This window comes from Anticarsia gemmatalis, chromosome 4 (assembly GCF_050436995.1).
Source record: "Anticarsia gemmatalis isolate Benzon Research Colony breed Stoneville strain chromosome 4, ilAntGemm2 primary, whole genome shotgun sequence".
Classification (NCBI taxonomy): Eukaryota; Metazoa; Arthropoda; class Insecta; order Lepidoptera; family Erebidae; genus Anticarsia; species Anticarsia gemmatalis.
Genome location: NC_134748.1, coordinates 7,330,593 through 7,356,823, shown reverse-complemented (window position 1 = coordinate 7,356,823; position 26,231 = coordinate 7,330,593). Strand labels below are relative to the sequence as shown.

Below are 26,231 nucleotides of genomic sequence, written 5' to 3'. Positions count from 1 at the left end.
TGAGCAAAAAATTAAAATATTAGTGTACCTACCATTTAGTATATTAGCGTCTATGAATCTTAATAATCTTGTTCTTCATTATTACAGGAAATGTTGATAGTTTATACTCTATGACTTCATGCGGTTCTTTTTCTATCTCTGATTTCTATTGTTTCTAGCATGTTTATATTTTCTTTCTCCACAGTTTGAACTTCTTCTGCATCAGGTAGTTTATCTATGCATGTTGTATTGTAGTGTACATAATATACACTTGTAAGTTTAACTCACATTCATTTTGGTGGCGGATGCTCTAATTTAGTTTATCTAAACGCTTCCACTGCTTAGGCATTAATACTATATGCAACAAAACCGCCACGAGACAGAGTTAGCAGCAATATATAAAATGCCTTCTACCACTAATATGTACGTATTTATTATATAACCACTTGTGATTTATTCAATATTATTTGTTTTCTTATTAAGTAACATCATTTCTAAATACTAGGGGAACCAACATTACAGCACTTATAGGTACCCTAGTTCCTTGAGAAATCTTAAACAAATACCATTTATTACGGTAAATTTCAAAATAATTATTTCGAAAATGTTAGAATATTAACATGTAATGTGGGTATGCATATTGAATGTGAACAGTTTTTTTTTTGTACCCGTAAATAGTATGAATATGAGTATTATATCTCGTTTTATAGTATTTGATTTTAGTCCCAAATATGAATATAAATGAGAGCATGCTCGGTATGTAATGCATAAAAGTTTTCTGCACCGTTCAATGTAAGAGAATGTTAGGCGCAATGCTGATTCTTCTAGTGGCAGGCTTACAAGTGATCAATATATAATTACATTTACTTGTATGTGAACTTTAAGTAAACACCTCTACAATTTTTAAATATTTCCTTGTCTCTATTATAATATGACATTTTAATCTTCAGTATGATAAAGCACTGAAAAGTAATAGAAACAATTTTTTGATTATTGTGTCTTAAACAGCACTCAAGGGGTTCATATAAATAAACCCTCTATTCAATTTTTAGTAACAGTCTTGCTTGTGTATCGTTTACGATGTGTACTTGAATGCATACCTACTTAAAACTAAATAATTTGATTGTAGAATAGTAAATAGTAGTTAAAATACATGTATAACGTTATTTGATGTGTGCAGCTACAGAGTGCGGTAGTCACGATCACTGCGCGCCGACTCTGGCTTGTATCGGCGGCAGATGCGCGGACCCTTGCGCTCGCGGCGGTCCCTGTATCAAGGGCCAGCACTGTGCTGTTGTAGATCATCAGCCTGTTTGCTCAAAGGGTAAGCAAATCTTTATATACTTATTCAAATGGTGATCTAGTATGCATTAAAATAATATGTAAATATAACTTAAGTTATAAAGGAATGACTGTGTACAATTGTTTTCGATTCAATTTGGATTTTTTTCCCATAGTGTGTCAATGTCAAACGTCATCCGATTGCGCGAGATATCCGAATACTTTCTGCGATGGCTGCGCTTGCATTCAAAGTAAGTTTTATTGATAAATTTAAAAAAATCTTAATCCTCTTACTGTTATGTTCCCCAGTTATTATTTTTAAACGTCATCAAAGTCATGTAGCACTTGTCTTTGATGTTTTTAGTTAGAGAATAATTGGGATGGTTACTAATAAGGACATTGTTTTGTACAGAGGATCATCCTACAACGAACTGTGGACACTGTCGACCGGGGGTCCCTTGTGACCCGTTCTCTGGCGCCTGCATGGAAAGTAAGTGCATTGTATATAATAAAACAGGTTTATTGCTAACTATAAAGGTTAACATTGCTAAATTGCTAATATATTGAGTGACATTGAGCTAACTTATAGTGTTATACGATATTCATTCGTATTTAAATTAGGTTGAAACCTTCTAGACCTTTTCGTTTATGCTATTTTCACATAATTGATTTTTCGTAGACTCCAGCTGTATACTTGAAAGTCTACCACTATTATTATTTGTATTATGTGAATAGCAAAACTAACTCCAGATGAACTGGTTATTGCTATAATTTTAGTACTATATCTACCATTTGTCCGATAAAACGCCACAAAATACTGGCTATGATATCTCGGCAGACCCGGCAGGCATTCTTTATACGTTTTATACAAACTCCGAAACACTTTGAGACAGTGTTAGTTTCACAGGGCTGTTTATTTGTATTTGACCTCTAGGAAACGACTTCAGGCTTAAAGACCGAGTAGATTACTGTAATATAACAATTTTATGGTAAGATTACTTTCAGTAGCATATTTACATTTATATTATTGTTGAATGTCCTAATTTCTCTACTATTAGTTGGTCAATTAAGCCTAAACTCGTATTTTTCTTTACTTCTTCTTTCTATTCTTGGCTTTGTAACTATTAGATTAGTGAGTACGATTTCTCTTGTAGAAATATGTTCTGTATAGCCTTTGTAATCTTACTTGTATGTAATATGTATATGACTATATGTGTACACTTTTTCTATTTTATTATATATATTTGTTTTCAAAATTCGACCAATAAACACTATCAAAAAAAATTAGGCATGCATTTTGTACAATTGCAATGTAACAGAATATAAAGAAATAATATTAATTGTATTCTTAAATTCCTATTAACAGATGGAACTTATGTCCCACTAACCGAAACTACTACCACGTCAGGAGGAAAAAGTGAAACTGCCACTATTGATATAACTGTGCCCACTGAACAATATACTACCGATAACTTGACAGACATGACCACTAATACAATAGTAAATCAACAAAATACTATAGACTTTGACATTACCACGCGTAGATTGACGACAACGTCTAGCGAAGAAACGACAAAAGCTAGTTTAACAGATAATATCACTGATAGTTCTACAGAACCTAGCACTGAAACAACTGTTGCTTCTGTTAATGTAGACGAGTTAACTAAAAAATATTCAGGTAGTAGCACTAGTTCAACTACAAACATATATCCCGATAGTACAACAACCGTTGCGTCTGACAAAGATATTAAAACGACTAGTGAAGCTATTAATAATATTGAAAAATTCAGCACCGCACAAAACACTGTGACAGACACACCAATATACACTGTGACTCCTGTATTTGCGCCTGAAACGAGACACGCAGGAAAAGATAAGGTTGAATATGATACTAGTACAATTTACACAACAACTTTAGGGGACGTGACTACAGTTAGTAGTAAAATTTCTGATTCAAATACTGTTTCTACTGATCTTGAAAGTAATTTGGCCACAACACAAATGACTACACCTTACACAGCTGTCAATGATATTTACACTTCTATTGATTCGGATGTCTATGTTCAAAGTAGTAGCACAATCCATGTCGAAAGTACAGTAAAACCTTATACTAAGAAAACGATTGAAACAAATCATTCATCAACAGTAACTACTGAAAATAAAAATACTAAAACTCCTGAAAATCAACGAAATTTAAATAATTATACAGGAATTACCTTAATACAAGACTTACCCGAACAAAAAATAAAAACAACTTCAACACCCGCTGATGCTACTTCTAAAACTACAATACGTCCATTTGATAATACTATTAGTTCGCACGGTGTTACTGGTTCAACCGAGCTATACTCCTTAAATACAGGTAAAATATCTGAAGATGCAAAAGATCGCACTACTGAAATGAGTCCGGAAGTAAATAAAACATCAACGGTCTCACCCTTAGAAATTCCATCATTTAGCGAGGCTACAACGATTGCTAGAAATACAGATTCTGAGACAATTACTTCAACATTGACAACAAAGCAAGGTTTTGAAGACACAACACTAGCCTCAGACCGGTCTACTGATGATAGTGTGGATAAAGACATGACAATTACACCCAAAACAATAATAGAAGATAGCTCTGTTGAATATACCAACAGTATTATCACAACTAAAGTGCCCGATAACATGATAAAAACAACGTCTAATAAAGATATTGAACTGGATTCAACAACTCCGGTATCATCATCAACTCCCTCTTCCGTATCAAATTTGAATACCTTGATCCCCACAACAAAAGAGTTGCGAGATTTCGAAACAGAAACAATGTCTACGGACAAAAAAGACTATTCTAGTACAGATAGGCCTATTATTACAACTGATGGCTTTCCAACATCTAGTACATCGTTTATGACTGATACTGTAACAGGCACTTCATCAAAATTAACTACTCAACCCGTTAGTGAGGTAGAAACAACTACCGCGAAGGAACTTAAAGTATCTCGAGGTGATATACCAGATATGTTTGAAACGACTACTGCATCAGATGTAAGTGCACAGAATACAATAAAAGAAACGGAAATTACGTCCACAATTTCTCCAAAATCAAGTGTAGGGCCATCAAAGGATTCGAGTGTAACTAATACTGTACCAGAAATAGATGTAGTGACGAAATCTTCTACAGAAAATACAAATTTGTCAGAAGATACTACAATAAATTACATATTGACTTCTCAAAAAAGTTTTGTAACTTTCGATACTACTGAAAGTATAACAGAAACTATGAAGATCTCATCAACAACGGATAGAATGAATACGGCAGACGCTGTTACTTCTATAGATCACAATACTACTGCTACAGATGTCACCAAGTCCTTTGATGTAGTACATACTGAACCAACAACACAAAATGTAAACGAGATTGTTACCAGTGATAAAACAGATACATATACTTCGGACGTATTAAATATAACTAAAACAACAGAAGGCTTAGATACTTTAGATAAATCGACAACACAGTCGATTGGTGAGGGCGATACGTCTTACACTACTATACATACTACAGCCGGTACTAGCAAAACATACGGCGTAACTGAAACTGAATCAGAAATAGGTTCAACGGTTAAAACCACATCACAAAATAACTTAAACGAGATAGAAACATCTGAAAGTACTGTCACAACTAGTTCCAGTACAAGCAAAACATATGATTTTGAAACTGAATCGGACACAACAGTTAAACCAACAACACAAACTAATAGTGAGGTAGATACATCTTACACCACGATCCAAACCACTGCTAAAACTAGCTATGATACAAGTCAAACTGAATCTGGGTTAGATTCATCGGTTAAATTAACGACACAAAAGATTAATGAGATTGATACCTCCTTTACCACTGTCCATACCACATCTGGTACTAGCGAAACAGGAATCGATTCAACAGTAGAATCAAAAACACAAAGTACTATAGAAGAGGTAGGAACATCTCACACTACTATTCAAACTACTCCCGGTACTAGTGAAGCCTATAACACTCCTGAAACGAAAGCAGAAACAGACGCAGAGGGTAAATCAACAACACAAGGAATAATAGGAGTAGATACGTCTCATAGCACTATTTATACTACATCGGGTGCTAGTGAAACGTCTGACCTTAATGAAACTGTATCAGGTATACTTGTAGACGCAACGACACAACCAACGACACAAAGAAGTTATGAAGTAGATAGGTTTACACCTGGTACTAGCAAAACTTATGCTACTGAGACGGTGCCAGGGATAGATACTACGGTTAAATCAACGACACAGGGAAATTATGGGACAGATAAGTCACAGTACAATACTATTCAAACTGCCGCTAGTACTAAAGGAATATTAGATTTCACTGAAACCGAATCCGGACTGGATGTAACGGCTAAAACAACACAATTTACTGAAGATGAGATACAAACCTCCCATATTACTTTGCAAACCACTCCCAGTAGTAGCAAAACTTATGACTTAACTGAAACGAAAGCAGGGACGGACGGGCTAGTTAAATCAACAACACAAGGAGTTATTGGGGAAGATACGTCTCACACTACTATTCAAACTACACCTGGTATTAGTAAAACATTTGACTTTACTGAAACAGAAGCTGGATTAGATGTAACTTCTAAAACAACAACGCAATATGCTATAGACGAAGAAGAATCATCTTACACCACTATACAAACCACTCCCGGTACTAGTGACGCACATTACTCGCCTGATACGAAAACGGGAACGGATACATTAGGTAAATCAACAACACAAGGAATTATTGGGATAGATACGTCTGCTACTACTATTCATACTACACTTGGTACTAGCGAAACATATGATTTAACTAATACGGGATCAGAAATGGATTTAACTGCTAAAACAATCCGATATGCTGAAACTATTAATACTACACCCGGAATTAGCCAAACATACGACTTGACACAATCAGACAAAGATAAAACGATTGAACCAACGACACAAAATATTAATAAAATGGATTCGTCTTATACCACTACTCAAACTACCTCTTCTCCTAGCGAAACTTATGATATAACTGAAACTGAATCATTTAAAGATACAACAGTTAAATCAACAACACAAAGTAATGCTAAAGACGCAGATACTTCTTACAGTACTATTCTTACTACCCCTAGAACAAGTGAAACGTATGGTTTAACTGAATCGGAGTCAGGGAAGGATATAACACTTCAATCAACAACACAAAACATTTATAAGACAGATACGTCTTACACTACTGTTAGTACTATAACTGATACTAGCAAAACATATGGCATAACTGAAACAGAAGCAGGAATAGATGTCACGGCTAAAACAACAACGCAAAATGATATAAATGATGTAGAAATACACCACACTACTGTAGAAACCACTGCCGATTCTAAAGCATATTACTCGCCTGAATCGAAAACAGTAACGGATGCAGCAGGTAAATCAACAACACAAGGAATTATTGGGGTTGAAACGTCTTACACCACTATTCGTACTACACCCGGTACTAGCGAAACATATGGTTTAACTGAAACGGAATCAGGTTTAGATGTGACGGCTAAACCAACTACGCAAAGCCCTGTAGAACCATCTCACACTACGATCAGTAATACACCCGATACTAGCAAAACATATGACTTGACAGGAACAACATTGGGAGTAGATGCAACTACTAAAACGATGACACAAAACATTAATGAGATAGATACGTCTACCACTACTATTAATACTACACCCAGTACTAGTGAAAAATATAACCTAACTGAGACAGAAGCTGGTTTGGATGTAACGGCTAGAACAACAAGCCAATATACTGTCGAAGACGTAGAAACATCCCACACTACTATCGATACTACACCCGAGAGTAGAAGAACATATGACTTGACTGAAACAACATTAGGAGTAGATGCAACTACTAAAACAAATACACAAAGCATTAACGAGATAGACACATCTTACACTACTATTCATACAACACCCGGTACTAGCAAATTTGTAACTGAAACACAGTCAGGAAAAGATGCCACGACGAAACCAACGACACAAGATATTTATAATGTAGACACGTCTTACACTACTATCAATACGACGCCCGGTACTAGCAAAACGTATGACTTGACTGGAACAACTTTAGGAGTAGATGCAACAAGTAAAACAATGACACAAAGCATTAGTGAGATAGATACGACTTACACTACTATCAATACAACACCCGGTACTAGCAAAATTATAACTGAAACTGAGTCAGGGAGAGATGCTACGGCTAAACCAACGACACAAGGTATTAATGAGATAGATACGTCTTACACTACTATCAATACTACACCCGGTACTAGCAAAACGTATGACTTAACTGGAACAACATTAGGAGTAGATGCAACTACTAAAACAATTACACAAAACATTAATAATGTAGACACGTCTTACACTACTATCAATACGACACCGGGTACTAGCAAAATTGTAACTGAAACTGAGTCAGGGAAAGATGCCACGACTAAACCAACTACGCAAGACATTAATGAGATAGAAACGACTTACACTACTATCAATACTACACCTGGTACTAGAGAAACGTATAACTTGACTGGAACAACATTAGGAATAGATGCAACAGCTGAAACGATGACACAGAACATTAATGAGATAGATACATCTCACACTACTATCAATACGACACCCGGTACTAGCAAAATTATAACTGAAACTGAGTTAGGGAAAGATGCCACTACTCAACCAACGACACAAAACATTAATGAGATAGACACGTCTCATACTTCGTTCAGTACGGCATCCGTTACTAGCAAAATTATAACTGAAACTGAGTCAGGGCAAGATACCACGGCTAAACCAACTACACAAGACGTTAATGAGATAGGAACGTCTTATACTACTATCAATACTACTCCCGGTACTAGCAAAACGTATTATATAACTGAAACAGACTCAGGGAAAGATGCCACGACTAAACCAACGACACAAGATATTAATAATGTAGACACGTCTTACACTACTATCAATACTACACCCGGTACTAGTAAATCGCATCATATCACTGAAACGGAATCAGAAATCGACACAACAGCTAACCCAGCGACACAAACGAACTACAAGGCAGATTTTACACCTTACACCACTACACCCGGTACTAGCAAAATTAACGACTTAACTGAAACGGAGTCAGGTATTTACGCAACAGTTAAATCAATGACACAAAAAGCTAACGAGCTAAATACGTCTTACAATATGATGCATACCACACCCAGTACCAGCGAATCGTATGATACAACTAAAACGGAATCAGGGATGGATGTAACGGCTAAAGTAACACTTCAAACCACTACAAAAGAAGAAAAAACATCTTACTCGACTGTAAATACTACTCCTGGTTCTAGCAAAGCTTATGAATCGCCTGAAACGAAAGTAGGAACAGATGCAGTAGTTAAATTAACAACACAAGGAATTATTGAAGTAGATACGTCTCAGACTCCTATTCATACTACACCCGGTATTAGCAAAACATATGGTTTAACAGAAAAAGGTTCGACTGTTGTACCTACTACAGCTGAATTAACGACGCCAAAAATCAATTTAACATCGAAAGGTGTCACTGAAAGCGAAAGTACTACCAGTGATTATACAAAATCCGATGTTGGGGTAACTGGAACAATAGACTCGGCAATAACAGACGGAAAAACATTCACCACTCCTGATAGGTCATCATCTAGTACAACTAATATGTTAGAGACGACTAAACCGGGAATAGATACAACAGATAAAATAACCACACAGAATGTTGATGATAGCACTATCAAAAAAGATATTACTCAATTCATTGAGACAACTACTGTAGGTAAGCTAACAACACAGATTTTGAATGAAATAGAAACTACGACAGTCGAGGGTATTACTGATACTTTTAGTGGAACGACTACTGAGTTACAAACTAACAAAGAAACTACATCTGCAGGACAATATGTAAATACATTTGAATCTACTACGACTACGGCTTTAAATGTTAACATTACAGAAGTTTTTGATCAAACTAAAACAGATACAGGAGTAGATGCAACAAATAAACCAATAACGATAGGTACTAGTGACATGAGTGATACTACTACTACAGACCGTCTTACACCCGATATGGATCATACCAAAACATATGATCTTACAAAAACGGAATCGGGTATTGATAAAACAACTAAACCAACAACGAAATACATGGTAGAGTTAGAAACTGGTAAAGTAACATCAAATATTGATGCAGTGACTAGTGTAACATTAGACAAAGGTACTAAAACTACGTCTATACCAGGTATAGATACGACCACCAAATCTATAAAACAACATGAAATTGATGTTGAAACAACAACTAACATAAATAAATTTACTGATTTAGGTGTTACCGTTACTGTGGATACAGATAAAACCGAATCACAGATGTATGCTACAGGTACCACACAAATAATAGACAAAGTAACTAAACAATCAACACAAAATCTAAACCAAATCGTAACTTCTACACCTACGGAACATATCACATCCGAGGTCGGTATTGTAAGGACATCAGCTTTTATTGAAACTGGTACAGACACAACTACGATGACTCAAAATACACATGAGGTAGAAACATCAAACACATTCTATAACAAAGATATCGGTACCACTGAAACCTATCACACAGTAGACGGAGATGTAACAACAAAGCCTATCACTACTACTACTTCTAGCACTTATGAAACTAATCCGTCATTCGCTTCCACCGCAACAACTATCACTCCTGAGAGTAGCTCGTCTACAGTAAATGAAGTAACAGTCAGTGATAATGTATTCTCAACTGAATCTCAATCAAATAAAACAACAGTAACATTTAAATTAGAACACACATCAACAAGTTTAAGTACTTCTACTGAAAGCTTATCATCTCGTGTTAAGGGTGGTGACATATCTGCTTGGACTGACATGATATCCACAGACGTGACGTTCGCTGATACAACACCCACTGACGTGACATCGACTAGCATGACATTCACTGATACGACACCCCCTGACGTAGAACCAACTGAGATGACTATCCCTGAATCAACTTCCTCTAGTACGACTTCTATGGAGACCACTGTACAAACGGACTTGCATATTAACTTCCCTTGTAAAATACACTCACACTGCCCGACCAATAAGGCCTGTCTTAATGGAGTATGCCAGAATCCATGTGAAATAGTTCAAAATGGTTGTACAAACAATGAGTCGTGTGTTGTTGTCGACCATGCAGCCGTTTGTTTATGCGATGAATCCACTGGGGACCACTGTTTACGTAAAGGTAGGATTTTAAGGAGTTTTGTATAATTTGTCACAACAATTTACTGTAAAATATAATGTTTATTATTAAGACGTTATGTGACGTCAATGATGTTAAAGGTTGTTTTATCGGACAAATGTGTAAACTGTTGAAAGTTAGTCATAATGAAATCACATCATAATTAATTTTGTAAATACACTAATGTTCACGTACCTATGAATGTAACATACTAATCTTGTACCTAACGTGTAACATAATAGAACCACCGGGAACACCCAAGGTGCCAGAACCTTGTCATTCTGATCGGGACTGTATAGAGACCGAAGCCTGTTTTATGGGATTATGTCAAAATCCTTGTGAATTCGACAACGTATGTGGCATTGGAGCTAATTGCCAGCCCGTAAAACAGAGGCCAATGTGCTCGTGCCCTGCAGAACATGACGGAGACCCTGCTGTTAAATGTTCACCTAAAATATGTAAGCTTTGACTGATACTTACTAATTTATAATTACATTTAATACAACAATTAACTTAATACACTTACCTACTATTGATCATTTAATGAACTAAAGTTAATTGTAAAATATATTTTAAGTTATACCAGATATTAAGGTTCCTATATCTGAAAATCGTGCAATGGTTGTGGCAATATAAATTAAATATATATTTTTTCAATAAATGTACATAATAGTTTTGCAAAATGATGTAGTTGTGTATCTTTGTATAGTTATTATTGTAGGTTTAATTTTGTATAATATATAAATATCTTTTACTCAGTTGGTTGCACTCGAAATGAAGACTGTCAATTGATCGAAGCTTGTATAAATAATGCATGCCAACACCCATGTGACATACACAATCCGTGCGCACTTAACGCGGTCTGTATAAACACGAACCATGGTTCAGACTGTAGTTGCGTCGAAGGCTTCCAAGGAAACGGATACGTCGGATGTGTTCCAGGTAAGCTTTCTCATACTTCTCAAAATTATTGACAAAGTCTAGCAGAAATTGAAACATTTTTTAAGTATTATGTTTTTTTATCGTCGGAATACTAATAATATTCTGATTTTAGTTGTCCATCCTGGTTCAGTATGTCAGTATAATGAAGACTGTCCACCGGAGTTATTATGTGACAGTCTAAACAGAGTATGTATAAATCCATGTGGTGCCGGCAAATGTGGAGATAACGCTGAATGTATACCAGCAAATCATGGTTTTCAATGTCAATGTTTCGCTGGATTCACTGGGAACCCATTCTTAGAATGTTTCCAAGGTATTTATTGTCTTTTTATGTTTGTCAATATTTCTAAAAGATAACTATCAAGAGATCGGAGGTTCGAATCTCGTTCGTTGCATAACAATTGCAAGTGTTAAACCCGCAGATAAGTTTTATCAGCTCGAGGAGACAATTAAACTACAAAACCTGATATAAATGAAAACTATGCTTATTCAATTTAATGAATATGTCAGTAAGTAAAGCACTTCTAATTAATTTACCTACTTTTGATTGTAATTCTAGTTCAAGGATGTCGCTCTGACAATGAATGTGCAAATTCAGAAGCATGTATTAATGGTAAATGTGGATCTCCGTGCCGATGTGGATTGAATGCTGTTTGCGACGTGTTGAACCACCGCGCATCCTGTAAATGTTCACCCGGCTACACGGGCAATCCACAACTTGGTTGTGAGCCACCAACTAATCCGTGCATTCCGAACCCATGCGGTACCAACGCTTTATGTGAAACTGACGAAGGCAGACCAGTTTGTTTATGTCCAAAAGGCTTAACCGGAAATCCTTTCAAAAATTGCAGTAAGTATTAATAAAGTTTATCTCAAATTGTACATTTTCTGTTTTGGGAAAATGCGAGTATAATTTGACAGATCAGTTCTTACATTTTGTTGTGTTTATTTTCAGTACCTGAAGGGAATGTATGTGAACCAAATCCGTGTGGTCCATACTCTGGATGTAGATTAGTAGATAACAAACCCGCTTGTTTCTGCTTACCGAACTACGAAGGTGATCCACCTCGACACGCTTGTCGGTTACCAAGTAACCCTTGTAATCCATCTCCTTGCGGTCCTAACACACAATGCACGTTACAATCAAACGGATTCGCAAAATGCACATGTTTGCCAGGTTACGTCGAAAGTCCAAATACCATCAGGGGCTGTGTAGAACCACGTAATCCTTGTGAACCAAACACTTGTGGTGTGGGAGCACGATGCGATCCCAATTTATCTCCACCATGCTATTGCCCCGAAAAGACTGTTGGAAATCCATACAAATCTTGTGATACCAAACCCAGCACTCCAGATGTACTTTGTAGACCTGGACCTTGTGGGCCCAACGCAGACTGCTACGTAAGTGGCAACATAGAAATGTGCTTCTGTAAATATGGGTTTACCGGAGATCCTCACGTGGGCTGTCAACCACAACGAAACCCATGTGTTCCAAGCCCGTGTGGTCCTCAGGCACTATGCCAAGTTCGCTATGACGGACAAGCAGAGTGCGTGTGCCCTCTGGGCAGTATAGGTGATGCTTACGGCGCTGATGGCTGTCATTCAAGAGAATGTGAAGTGGATGATGGATGCAAACTTAACAAAGCATGTATAGGCTACGTTTGTCGTGACCCGTGCCCCGGAGCTTGCGGATTTAATGCTTTATGCCGTGTAGAATCCCATAAACCAGTCTGTATTTGCCAAGATGGATTTATCGGAAATCCTTTAATAGGCTGTCTACCATCATCAGAGCATAAATCGAATACACGACCATGCCAGACAGCACAATGCGGTATTAATGCTCTGTGCCAAGATGTCGGAGACAAAGCACTATGCTTCTGCCCACCTGACACCTCAGGAAATCCGGCGATAGAATGCAAGCCTCAGTGCTCTATGAATTCGGACTGTTCAAGTAATGAAGCATGCATCAATCAGAAGTGTATAGATCCCTGTTCACTAGCCAACGTGTGTGGAATCCACGCCGTATGCCTATGCTCTGATCACACCGTTACTTGCTTGTGTCCGGATGGATATATGGGAGATCCTTTGAACCAATGTATTTACCGACGTAAGTTATTCTGATTAATTATATAATTAATTTAAAACTGAATTTATTTAAATGCACTTATTTTATCGTCAAAGAACGCGATAGTAATAATTTATGACGGTTAATTTTTGTTTCAGCAATAATTATAGGATCGCCGAATGGCACAGATCCTCAGCCTTGTACACCAAATCCTTGTGATCCAAATGCACCATGTGACACGTTTGGAAATCAATTCGCTATCTGTGATCCCTGTTTCGGTCCAAATGCTATTAATAATCCAGTTTGTAGACCAGAGTGCGTCTTCAACTCTGAATGTCCGTTTGATAAAGCATGTTTGAGAAACAAATGCATAGATCCGTGCCCAGGCTCATGCGGTGTCAATGCTCATTGCTCAGTGTATCACCATGATCCTATTTGTCAATGCATAGAGGGCTTCGAAGGGAATCCGTACGAACACTGTAAACCGACCACTACAAGGAATCGTAAGTATTTGTAAAGGTTTAAAAATGTCGTAGAAAACCAGCGTATCAATTTAATGTACTTAACAACATTTTTCTTTTCCAGCTGAAACTTGCAACAATGTTCAATGTGGCGCCAACGCTATTTGTGAAGATTCTAGGGGCGCATTGATCTGTACATGTTTACCGAATTTCTACGGCAATCCATACATGTCCTGTCGACCAGAATGTGTCGTCAACAGTGACTGTTCCACAGAGTTGGCATGTCTAAACAACAGATGTGAAAATCCCTGCACAGACACTTGCGGTATTGGAGCTCAATGTAAAACTATAAATCACCACGCAGTTTGCTATTGCGAAACAGGATACACTGGAGACCCATATGTGCGATGCCAAACAACAGTTCCACCAATAGTGAACCAAACATTACCAACGTGTGATCCGTCTCCGTGCGGGCCTTACAGTCGTTGCTTGGTGTCTCCAACAGGATTCGCCGTGTGCTCATGCTTACCGGGTCACAGGGGAGTAGCACCAATGTGTCAGCCGGAATGTGCGAGCAACTCAGATTGCTTGCAAACAGAAACATGTGTTAATCAAAGGTGTTCAGATCCTTGTCAGGGCAGTTGTGGTATCAATGCCGAGTGTATTGTTGTGAATCATAATCCTATATGTAGCTGTCGTCCTGGAAAAACAGGTGATCCATTTGTAGCATGCGCAGACGAAGTTACCCCAGACCATGACGATAAAAATCCTTGTGTGCCTTCACCGTGCGGACCAAACTCAGTCTGTGAAATTAAGTCAAACCATCCAGTGTGCTCATGTCGCTCAGACTATACTGGCACACCTCCATATTGTAGGCCAGAATGTGTTATTAATCAGGAATGCTCGTCCAACAAAGCCTGCGTTAACGAAAAGTGTATTGATCCATGTAATGGATTATGTGGAAGTAACGCATTATGTAACGTGGTAAATCATAGGCCATTCTGCAGTTGTTTGGAAGGATACCGAGGTGATGCATTCGTAGGATGTTTACCCATAAGTAAAGATAACTTGCCAACACCATGTAACCCATCACCTTGTGGAGAGAACACTATATGCACGGTCACAAATGATACACCTCGCTGTTCCTGCATACCACCTAATATTGGAAATCCATATGCGGGTGGTTGTCGCCCAGAATGTACGCTCAATTCCGATTGTCCGAATCATCTTGCTTGTTTGTCAAATCATTGTCGAGATCCATGCAAAGATTTGTGTGGAATGAATGCAGAGTGTTCAGTTACCAACCACGTTCCGATTTGTACATGCTTCGAAGGATATGAAGGCGATCCATTTTCATCCTGCCGACAGAAATCTAAACCACGTATGTATAGCTTTCTGATAAAAAAAAATAATAATTACAATAAATATTGCAGTTGTAACTAAACTTTTACTAAATGGTAAAGGTGCCTGAAAAACTAAAACATTGATATTTTTTTTAGCATCTATTCTTCGTCCTTGCGACCCATCACCATGTGGAGCTAATAGCGAATGCCACGTGGTGGGTGATCGTGCAGCGTGCTCTTGTCTACCCGGTTTCCTGGGCGCTCCACCAGCCTGCCGGCCCGAATGTGCCGTCAACTCCGAGTGCCCCGCCACGAAAGCTTGCATCAACCACAAATGTAAAGATCCTTGCGTGCACAGCTGCGGTTTAGACGCACGCTGTTACGTCGTTGGACACAACCCAATTTGCACTTGTCCAGAGAACTTACCCGAGGGAGATCCGTTTATTAAGTGCACAAGAAAGAGTGAGTTGAAATTCGTTAATTTATCTCTATTTTCTTCCGTATATCTCAAAATACGTTCCGAGTTAATCGTTATAAGTTAAGTAAATGACTCTCAATGTAACAGAGTTGCAAAATAGAGGCTCGGAGCCATTTAAAAAAAAGAGATTTTTTAAATATTAGATAATGCTTAAATGATTTAGAAACTCAATAAACTTCCATAACAACACCGAATAGCTTTAATATTTTTTTGTGAATGTAATTTTGCAGCTGTCTCTCTACCGGCGCCTAATCCATGCTTGCCATCGCCGTGTGGTCCACATTCGTCATGCCGAAATGAAGATGGTCGTGCAGTTTGCTCGTGTGAACCGGGTACACTTGGAGCTCCTCCAGCTTGTCGCCCTCAGTGTGTCATCAACCAGGATTGTCCACTGGCGTTGGCTTGTCTCGCTGGCACGTGCGTTAATCCATGTGTTGGTTCATGTGGTTTCAACGCACGGTGCAACGTACAAAACCATCAACCGATCTGCTCCTGTGATGAAGGCTTCACTGGCGATCCGTTTGCTGGCTGCAATCCCAGAGGTAAGATTAGATTAAAAAATGCACAATTGTACGCGCTTAAAACTTTAGACTTCCATTATGCATGATTTCACACTCGTTTTCTGTGTCTAAATGTGATAGCATGTTTCTGTGTACAACTTTTCAGTTTCCAAAGAAGTGCCTTGCAATCCATCACCTTGTGGCCCTAACGCCATCTGTCGAGAACGAAATGGTGCCGGTTCTTGTACATGTGTAGATGATTATTTTGGTGATCCATATCGCGGCTGTCGCCCAGAATGCGTCATGAACACTGACTGTCCTATGGACAGATCGTGCTTCAATAATAAGTGCGTGGATCCGTGTTTTGGTGCTTGTGGACAAAATGCTGAATGTAGAGTTGCAAACCATGCACCTTCTTGTTACTGCTTACCTGGATATAGAGGAAACCCTCTTCATGCATGTACACCTTTACGTAAGACTTCTTTTCTTATTTCATATGTTTGTTTCTATTTCTTTATTTCATTCTATACTTATATGTCTATTTTCTCTCCTCTTCAATATAGCTGTAATGGACCCTGTGGATCCGTGTAACCCTACACCTTGCGGGCCGTATAGTAACTGCCGAGTTTTTAATGGGCATGCTGTTTGTACATGTCTCGATATATGCGTTGGTTCTCCGCCAAATTGTAGGCCAGAGTGTATTGTTAGTTCCGATTGTAGACCTGATAAAGCATGTATTAATCAAAAATGTCGGGACCCATGTCCGGGTATGTGCGGTATTGACGCTCAATGTCAAGTTGTGAATCATAATCCGATATGTAGCTGCTTTAATGGTTACACCGGTGATCCTTTCGTGAGATGTTTCTTTGATGAAAGTAAGTAACAATTCGGTTTATTGTGAGATACCTCTCTTATTCAGTTATCACACAAAATATTAAACTTTTTTTTATTATTAACAGAACCAATGGATCCGATAAACAATTGCATGCCAAATCCTTGTGGCCCTCATTCTCAATGTAAGGATATTAATGGTGTAGCAGTATGCTCATGTCTGAATAATTACGTGGGACGTCCCCCTAACTGCAGACCTGAGTGTATGATAAATGCAGAATGTCCTGGAAACTTGGCATGCATTGCCGAAAAATGTAGCGACCCTTGCCCAGGCTCTTGCGGATTCCATGCAAGTTGTACCGTTGTTAAACATGTACCAATATGTACTTGTGATCGCGGATATTTAGGAGATCCTTTCTCGGGATGTTCACCTATTCCGAGTAAGTTTTTAACATTTAATAAGTGAATATGGTAGTTTACAATTGTACGATCATATTTAGATAATCAACTATCGTTTTAGCGATCGAGCCACAAGTTGAAAACCCTTGTTCACGGTCACCGTGTGGCGCAAATGCCATATGTAAAGAACGGAACAGTGCAGTATCGTGTTCTTGTCTTCCTGACTACTACGGTGACCCGTATGTGGAATGCCGACCTGAATGCGTATTGAATTCGGATTGTCCGAAAGATAGAGCATGTATCAGAAATAAATGTCATGACCCATGTCCTGGTGTGTGCGGCATGAATGCTGAATGTCGGGTCAATAACCATGCACCGTCGTGTGCTTGTTTGCCAGGCTATGAAGGAAATCCGTTCACATCCTGTTACTTAAGTAAGAACTTTAAATCTCTATTCAAGTATTTAACTCTTGAATATTTACACGATAATTAACAATTGATTGTTGTTAATTTTAGGCCCAATTGATACTCCAGTTGAACCATGTTCACCGTCACCTTGCGGTCCATATAGCATATGTCGCGTGAGTGGTAGTCACGCTGTGTGCTCATGTGATGAAAAATACTTTGGCTCTCCTCCTTTCTGCCGTCCTGAGTGTATGGTCAGCAGTGACTGTATGCCCAATAGGGCTTGTATCAATCAGAAATGCGTGGATCCTTGTATTGGAGCATGTGGCAATAATGCTAAATGTACTGTGGTTAATCACAACGCGTTATGTAGCTGTCCCCCAAATTATGCGGGTGATCCATTTGTTCAGTGTGCCTTGGAAAAACGTGAGTCTTATATAAATAAAAATTGTCCAATTCATACTAAAAAATAATTAATACTAATACTATTCAGTTAAAAAAAACTTTATGTATAGTTATACTAAAAATAATACAAACAGAAAAAAACGGCCTATAGTACTAATCAATAAATAATACATATTAAAAATAGAATAAGCGAATCCAATTTTGTAATCTTCGAGTCAAAATATAACGACACTAACTGAGGGATGTTTAAAAGAACTAATACATACGATGTGATATTATAATAATACTGACAAAAAATATTAACAAGAATTGCAAAAATATAAGCCCGTATTTATATTTGCATTCCTTTTAGGACCAGAACCGCCAATTTCTAGAAACCCCTGCATTCCGTCACCATGCGGTCCTAATTCACAATGTAGAGTTATTGGGGAAACTCCGGCATGCTCTTGTCAGCTCGGTTATATCGGGAGAGCACCGAACTGTCGCCCTGAATGCATATACGACGAGGAGTGTCCTAGCAACTTGGCTTGCATTCGAGAAAAATGCGTTAATCCATGTCAAGGGTCATGCGGTGTAAATGCCGAATGTGTTGTTATTAGTCACAAAGCTATTTGCCACTGTCGCGAAAGTTATACTGGTGATCCGTTTAGTGGTTGTTCCTTCATCGGTAAGTATTTAAAGTAACAATAGAATGACTTAGTCTTTTCGTTATTCGTTTTATTAACGCATATGTTTTTTGTTAGTTACGGTGCCGAGTGAAGATGAAATTAGCCCTTGTAATCGTTCACCCTGCGGACCGAATTCCATTTGCACAGAAAAGAATTCTGTCGCAGCTTGTACATGTGCGCCTGGATACTTTGGTGACCCGCATCTCGGTTGTCGACCAGAATGCGTCACAAACAACGACTGTCCATCAGACAAGGCGTGCTCGAATAACAAATGTGTAGACCCTTGTCTGGGAGCATGTGGCATCAATGCTCAATGCGTCGTAGTTCACCATTCATCAGTATGCTCATGTATTGACGGCTATGACGGAAACCCAGTAATATCTTGTCACCCAGAGAGGAAACGTTAGTATTGTCATAATTAATTATCGTTTTTATGTAAATTAGCATTAGTGGGTACTAAAAGTAAATAATTTCATTTTAGCGCCTTTAGCTGATGAAAACCCTTGCGTACCATCGCCGTGTGGATCATATAGTAACTGTAAAATAGTTGATGGTCACGGAGTTTGTTCATGTCAGGAAGGATACGTCGGCTCACCACCTACTTGCAGGCCAGAATGCGTCACTAGCACGGATTGCGCTCAACACCAAGCTTGCATCAGACAGAAATGTAAAGACCCATGTCCGGGAACATGTGGTGTAAACGCTAGATGTCATGTGATAAACCATAATCCAATTTGCACTTGTAAAGCTGGATTCACCGGTGATCCGTTTATCACTTGTCAATTGCAGCAAAGTAAGGATGCGTGTATTATTAAAAAAATAGTACAATGTAAAATGTTATTTTATATTAAAAACCCCCTTTTGAAACCAAACGATAATTGTAACTTTAGTTATAATTTACAATCTTTATCTGTTTTCAATCATTTTCTTTTCAAAACAAGGTATTTTTCTATCTCCATACCTTTTATGTATATTGCAACTTTTTCTGCTTTACTTTACTCTACTTTGTGTGCTTGTATTCTTAATCTATCTTATTTTCTTTCTTAGAACCTATCATAGAGGGGCCTAAAGGAAATCCATGTGTACCTTCACCATGTGGTCCGTACTCTCAATGTAAAGTAGTCGGCGAAGCACCTGCATGTTCATGCTTACCAAACTATATTGGCGTAGCACCAAACTGTAGACCTGAATGTTCTATCAATGCGGAATGCCCTGGTAATCTTGCATGCCAAAATGAAAAATGTGTGGATCCGTGTCCAGGTTCTTGTGGCTTTAACGCGGAATGTTCTGTAGCGAATCATGTTGCATTGTGTAATTGTGTGCCGGGTTATACAGGTGATCCTTTCAGTGGATGTTCGCCTGTGCCACGTAAGTGTTCAACTCGGCTTCTGAGTCGTTCGAAATGTTTGATTTACAACAGATGTTTTCTAATGCCTATGCTTATGCATTAGGAAACAACTGTTGAAGACAAATATTTCAATTCTTGTGTCTTAATGTTCGTTACAGACTCCGAGCCTCCACCAAATCCGTGCAGTCCATCACCGTGCGGCGCAAACGCTCTGTGTAAAGAAAGAAACGGTGTAGGCTCTTGTTCTTGTCTGCCCGAGTACTTCGGAGATCCATACACAGGATGTCGTCCTGAATGCGTGTCTAATTCAGACTGCGATCGCAACAAGGCATGTTCCAACAACAGATGCATAGACCCTTGTCCTGGAGCCTGCGGTATCAATGCCGAATGTAGGACTGTTAACCACTCACCAACTTGCACTTGTTTGAGTGGGTACACGGGAAATCCGCTACTCAGATGTGAAATCGAAAGTAAGTTATGCATTCGACACATCTATAATTATATTTATTTGTATTTTACGAAGGCCAAGTGTAACTTATCGAAATCAATTCTTTTTTAGTCGTTACAGAAAAGCCATTTATGGAAGACCCATGCCAGCCGTCACCTTGTGGACCGAACAGTTTATGTCGCGTGGTTAATGGCCACAGTGTATGTACCTGTGAAATTGATTACATAGGTACTCCACCTGCTTGTCGACCTGAATGTATTGTCAGCTCTGAATGTCCACAAGATAAGGCTTGCATCAAGAAGAAATGTAAGAACCCGTGTCAAAATTCGTGCGGCGTCAACGCGCGTTGCCAAGTTATAACGCACAATCCTATATGTACATGCAGTCCAGGATACACAGGAGATCCGTTCACGAAATGTTTGATTATCACACCTACTGTAAACGGTACGTAATATACCAAATATCAAGGTTTTATACTCCGATAAAAAAGTATTCGGCGTTTTAAAGACAGTTTGAAGTCAGTTCTTTTTAGTATAATAATAATAACGTAATTTAAGTTCAGCCTCACGAGGATTCACTCGCATGTATTTTAAGGAAATACTTATTGTCAGAACAGCGGTCTCTTTGAATATACAAAAATAAGAAATTGTTGTAATTTAACTGTCCCCGGACTAATATGCTCTATGGACTGTTAATGATATACATATTTAAAATGTCTCAACCTTGTACTTTTTGTTAAACGTTTAATGTATTGTAGATGAACGGGCTGACCCTTGTAAACCTTCGCCTTGCGGACCAAACTCTGATTGTCGTGTTATTGGAGATCAAGCGGCTTGTTCCTGTTTACCAAATTACATTGGCAGAGTGCCTAATTGTAGACCAGAATGCACTATTGATGCAGAATGCCCTAGTAACACAGCTTGCGTTAATGAGCGTTGTAAGGACCCATGTCAGGGTGCTTGTGGAGTGAATGCTCTATGCTTAACTATTAATCACAGACCAATATGCTCTTGTCTGCAAGGATTTACGGGTGACGCAGGTACACAATGTACCAGAATTGTAATACCAGGTACGTATCAATTATTAACTGATTTTGTATGACTTCAAATGACAGTAAAATAGTATTATTAAGAACTTGTATGTAGATGTATATGAAATAATGATGAATAAAAAAAAGAATAAATTGGCTGTTTTGCCTGTAGTTTAACAACGTCTGTGTATTGCATGATTATTTTCAAATAGCAGTCTGCACAATTCTAGTATCTCTACGTAACACACAACTGATTTCAGCTTGATTTCAGCTATTTATGAACCTGTGATTTATTGTATTTTTTCCATTACAGTTCCGACAGCTAGTCCATGCATGCCATCGCCTTGTGGACCTAACGCAGAATGCAGAGAATATCAAGGAGCTGGTGCTTGCGTCTGTTCTGAAGGTTACGAAGGTGACCCGTACAGTTCACAAGGTTGTCGCAGAGAGTGTGAGAGTAATGACGACTGCGCACCGAACTTAGCATGCACACGATTCAAGTGCATTGACCCTTGCCCTAGAACATGTGGACAGTTAGCGCAGTGTACGGTAGATAACCACATTCCTGTATGTACTTGTCCAAGAGGGTATACTGGTGATCCATTCTTCCAATGCAAAGAAATAACCGTGGCGCGTAAGTTTAAACATATTTATAAATGCAACAATAAAAAATGTTTGATTATATCTGTATAAGGGTCTTATTACGTTTTATTGTATTACAGCAACTCCAGCTCAAAACCCGTGTGAACCAACACCCTGTGGTCCAAACAGTCAATGTAGGCAGGTTAATCTACAAGCAGTATGTTCTTGCCTACCGAATTACGTAGGATCTCCACCATCATGCAGACCGCAGTGTATAGTCAACAGTGAATGTGACACCTCTAAAGCGTGTATTAATCAAAAATGTGATGACCCTTGCCCTCACTCTTGTGGATTAAGGGCTCATTGCGTAGTCATTAACCATAGTCCTGTATGCACCTGTCCGGTTGGAATGACTGGCGATCCGTTTACTCAATGTTATCGTAAGTATGACAGCTAAAGTCAAAGCATGTAATTTTTTAATTTGTTATGTTCGAGTATTTCCATTCTAACTTTATGTTTTTTTTTAGAAAATCCACCAGTGACAGAAAGACCTCCGTCATGTACTCCATCACCGTGTGGTCCATACGCGCGCTGTCAGATGTTACCGAGTGGTCCGGCTTGTTCGTGCAACCCTGGTTATATCGGATCACCTCCCACGTGTAGGCCTGAATGTACTATTGACGCTGAATGCCCAGCTCCACTAGCGTGCGTTCGTCAAAAGTGCCAAGATCCATGTCCCGGGTCATGCGGAGTCGACGCAACTTGTCATGTATTAAATCATGTTGCTGTATGTGTGTGTATCGAAGGCTTCACGGGCGATCCATTCTCGAGATGCTCGGTGCTCGAAGGTATGTTATACAAATTATGCTGCTTTTTAGTTTTTTTTAAGTTGGTTGGTAAAATTATTTACTATTTTTTTTTATAGATCCTGTGCCCACGGTACCTGCAGACCCTTGCAATCCTTCCCCCTGTGGGGCGAATGCTATATGCGACAATGGGTTCTGTTCCTGTTTGCAAGATTACAATGGAAATCCATACGAAAGCTGTCGACCAGAATGCACTGGAAGTCAAGAATGTCCAAGAGACAAGGCTTGTTTCAGAAACAAGTGCCGAGATCCATGCCCCGGTGTCTGCGGACAAAATGCTAAGTGTGATGTTATCAACCACATACCAACATGCTCGTGTATGTCAGATTACACAGGTAACCCGTTCACGCACTGCAGACCTATAGAACTAGACAGAGGTGAAAGAAGAGATCCTTGCCATCCATCACCTTGTGGACCAAATAGTATTTGCAAGAATGTTGACAATGCTGCCGTATGTGCGTGCCTTGAAGATTTCCAAGGAGCCCCGCCTAGTTGTCGACCGGAATGTCTAGTAAGCTCAGAATGTCCATCAACTAAAGCGTGCGTGAATCAAAAATGCATCAACCCTTGCGTCAACGCATGTGGTACATCTGCACGTTGTGAGGTCATCAATCACAGCCCAATCTGTAGTTGTAATCCTAGACAAACTGGCGATCCATTCAAGAGTTGTTATAATATAGTCATACCACCTCCTCATCAAGACGCTTGTAATCCGTCTCCTTGTGGTCCAAACTCACAATGCATTGAAAGGAACGAGAAGGCTAATTGTAGATGCATAGAAAATTACATTGGCCAACCACCCAACTGCCGACCCGAATGTGTAATTAATCCAGATTGTCCATCGAATCAAGCTTGTATTAAAAATAGATGCATCGACCCATGTCCAGGATCATGTGGAGTTGATGCCGATTGCATTGTTGTAAGCCACACGGTATCGTGTATATGTAGAGAGCAATACACTGGCAATCCATTTATGCAATGTGTAAGAGGTAAGTGTTTCTGTAAATTAACTTTAACTACAATTAAGGAAATAACAACATGCCAGAATACTCATTTATGTGATTGTTTTCAGAACAACCTCGTGACGTGTCGTCGCCATGTGATCCATCGCCATGCGGCGCTAATGCAATTTGTAGTCAACGGGATGGAGCAGGCTCATGTTCATGCATTGAAGGATTCCAAGGAAACCCCTATGACGGTTGCCGTCCTGAATGTGTGCTCAGTTCTGACTGTTCAGCAGATAAATCATGCATTAGGAACAAATGTGTCGATCCTTGCCCGGGAATATGTGGCACAAATGCTGAATGCAATGTTATCAACCATGTTCCCAGTTGTGCCTGTGTTAAAGGATACTCGGGTAATCCATTCGACAAATGCACGCTGGACGCACCTATAGAAGTTATTAAACCTTGCCAGCCATCACCATGCGGTCCGAACAGTATTTGCAGAGAAAATGGAGGCCTAGCTTCCTGTGAGTGCCTCCCAGATTATAGAGGTGCACCTCCTGATTGTCGACCAGAATGTACAGTCAGCAGTGAATGTCCGTCAGACCGAGCTTGCCACAGATTGAGATGTGCTGATCCATGTAGAGGCGTATGTGGTATCGGCGCTCATTGCCAAGTTATTAATCACAGTCCATTATGTAGCTGTCCATCAGGAACGACGGGTGATCCGTTCAAGAAATGCATTGAAAGAAGTCCCGTTGTTGATGATCCAAACGAAACAGTTAATCCATGCCAACCAAATCCATGTGGACTTTTTAGTGAATGCAGACCAATAAACAACAGTCCTTCGTGTTCTTGCATCCAAGGATATATGGGAGCTCCACCAAACTGCCACCCAGAATGTCTAGTGAGCACTGACTGTCCATCACATCAGGCGTGTATTGCAGAGAAGTGTAGAAATCCCTGCGAGGGATCCTGTGGTTTCAGAGCCGAATGTCGCGTACACGATCATATACCGATATGTCTTTGTCCTGTCGGCTTTTCTGGAGATCCGTTTATTCAATGTTCTGAAATAGGTTTGTATCATTTAACATAGTTATTTTGACTCAAATAACATAACGTTTTATATACATACAATACTATCAATATATATCTGCTTACTAAAAAACTATTCTATTTACAGTGACACCTACGCCTTCTCCTGACCCATGCAGCGCATCTCCTTGTGGTAGTAATTCAGTATGTGATAATGGAGTGTGCTCGTGTGCTCCTGGATTCTTTGGAGACCCTTACACTGGCTGTCGACTTGAATGTAGTACCAATGGCGAATGTTCACCAACTCGTACTTGTCAAAGAGGAAAATGCGTCGATCCATGCCCTGGCGCCTGTGGCACTAGCGCTATATGCACAGTAAATAATCACATTCCATCATGTAGTTGTCCTCCAAACTATTTGGGAGATCCTTTCAGTTTATGCAATGAAATTGTAATAGGTAAGTTACCAACAATTTCGTTACTGAACTGTCACGGCGTTTGTTTATGCATTTCAATGCTGAAAAATAATGTTTTGTTCTAGTGAATAAATCACCGTGCTCTCCTTCTCCTTGTGGACCATATAGCGAATGTACAGTGAGTGCTGTAGGCGCTGCTGCTTGTTCTTGCAAGGCAGGACACGTTGGATCTCCTCCGTCTTGTCGGCCGGAGTGTCTCGTAAGCGCCGAGTGCAAGTTACAGTTGGCTTGCATTGACCGCCGATGTCGCGACCCTTGCGAAGGTGCTTGTGGACGTGGCGCTCGCTGCCAAGTTATTGCACACTCACCTATTTGTACTTGCAATGAAGATTTTACTGGAGACCCCTTCAGTTACTGCTATCCTAAACCGGGTAATTTATCCAAATTCAACCATACTAACAAATCAATAATAA

At 39.2% G+C, this 26,231-nt stretch overlaps 1 protein-coding gene across 1 annotated transcript in view; it reads left to right on the top strand.

Annotated features, from left to right (window-relative positions):
* Nucleotides 1–26,231, top strand: part of dpy (fibrillin-like protein dumpy) — a 100,993-nt gene that overhangs the window by 32,450 nt on the left and 42,312 nt on the right. The window contains exons 25-56 of the mRNA XM_076113472.1: nucleotides 1,160–1,303; nucleotides 1,437–1,511; nucleotides 1,673–1,750; nucleotides 2,627–10,597; nucleotides 10,837–11,052; nucleotides 11,354–11,536; nucleotides 11,649–11,849; nucleotides 12,096–12,386; nucleotides 12,492–13,643; nucleotides 13,760–14,104; nucleotides 14,187–15,443; nucleotides 15,562–15,867; nucleotides 16,114–16,425; nucleotides 16,550–16,855; nucleotides 16,947–17,258; nucleotides 17,343–17,654; nucleotides 17,735–18,046; nucleotides 18,129–18,443; nucleotides 18,775–19,089; nucleotides 19,166–19,492; nucleotides 19,572–19,883; nucleotides 20,138–20,458; nucleotides 20,597–20,908; nucleotides 20,998–21,330; nucleotides 21,644–21,955; nucleotides 22,230–22,550; nucleotides 22,639–22,938; nucleotides 23,026–23,346; nucleotides 23,424–24,353; nucleotides 24,437–25,384; nucleotides 25,492–25,800; nucleotides 25,884–26,189. Coding sequence (XP_075969587.1) covers nucleotides 1,160–1,303; nucleotides 1,437–1,511; nucleotides 1,673–1,750; nucleotides 2,627–10,597; nucleotides 10,837–11,052; nucleotides 11,354–11,536; nucleotides 11,649–11,849; nucleotides 12,096–12,386; nucleotides 12,492–13,643; nucleotides 13,760–14,104; nucleotides 14,187–15,443; nucleotides 15,562–15,867; nucleotides 16,114–16,425; nucleotides 16,550–16,855; nucleotides 16,947–17,258; nucleotides 17,343–17,654; nucleotides 17,735–18,046; nucleotides 18,129–18,443; nucleotides 18,775–19,089; nucleotides 19,166–19,492; nucleotides 19,572–19,883; nucleotides 20,138–20,458; nucleotides 20,597–20,908; nucleotides 20,998–21,330; nucleotides 21,644–21,955; nucleotides 22,230–22,550; nucleotides 22,639–22,938; nucleotides 23,026–23,346; nucleotides 23,424–24,353; nucleotides 24,437–25,384; nucleotides 25,492–25,800; nucleotides 25,884–26,189 — 19,755 coding nt within the window. The remainder of the gene's footprint in view (nucleotides 1–1,159; nucleotides 1,304–1,436; nucleotides 1,512–1,672; nucleotides 1,751–2,626; nucleotides 10,598–10,836; nucleotides 11,053–11,353; nucleotides 11,537–11,648; nucleotides 11,850–12,095; nucleotides 12,387–12,491; nucleotides 13,644–13,759; nucleotides 14,105–14,186; nucleotides 15,444–15,561; nucleotides 15,868–16,113; nucleotides 16,426–16,549; nucleotides 16,856–16,946; nucleotides 17,259–17,342; nucleotides 17,655–17,734; nucleotides 18,047–18,128; nucleotides 18,444–18,774; nucleotides 19,090–19,165; nucleotides 19,493–19,571; nucleotides 19,884–20,137; nucleotides 20,459–20,596; nucleotides 20,909–20,997; nucleotides 21,331–21,643; nucleotides 21,956–22,229; nucleotides 22,551–22,638; nucleotides 22,939–23,025; nucleotides 23,347–23,423; nucleotides 24,354–24,436; nucleotides 25,385–25,491; nucleotides 25,801–25,883; nucleotides 26,190–26,231) is intronic.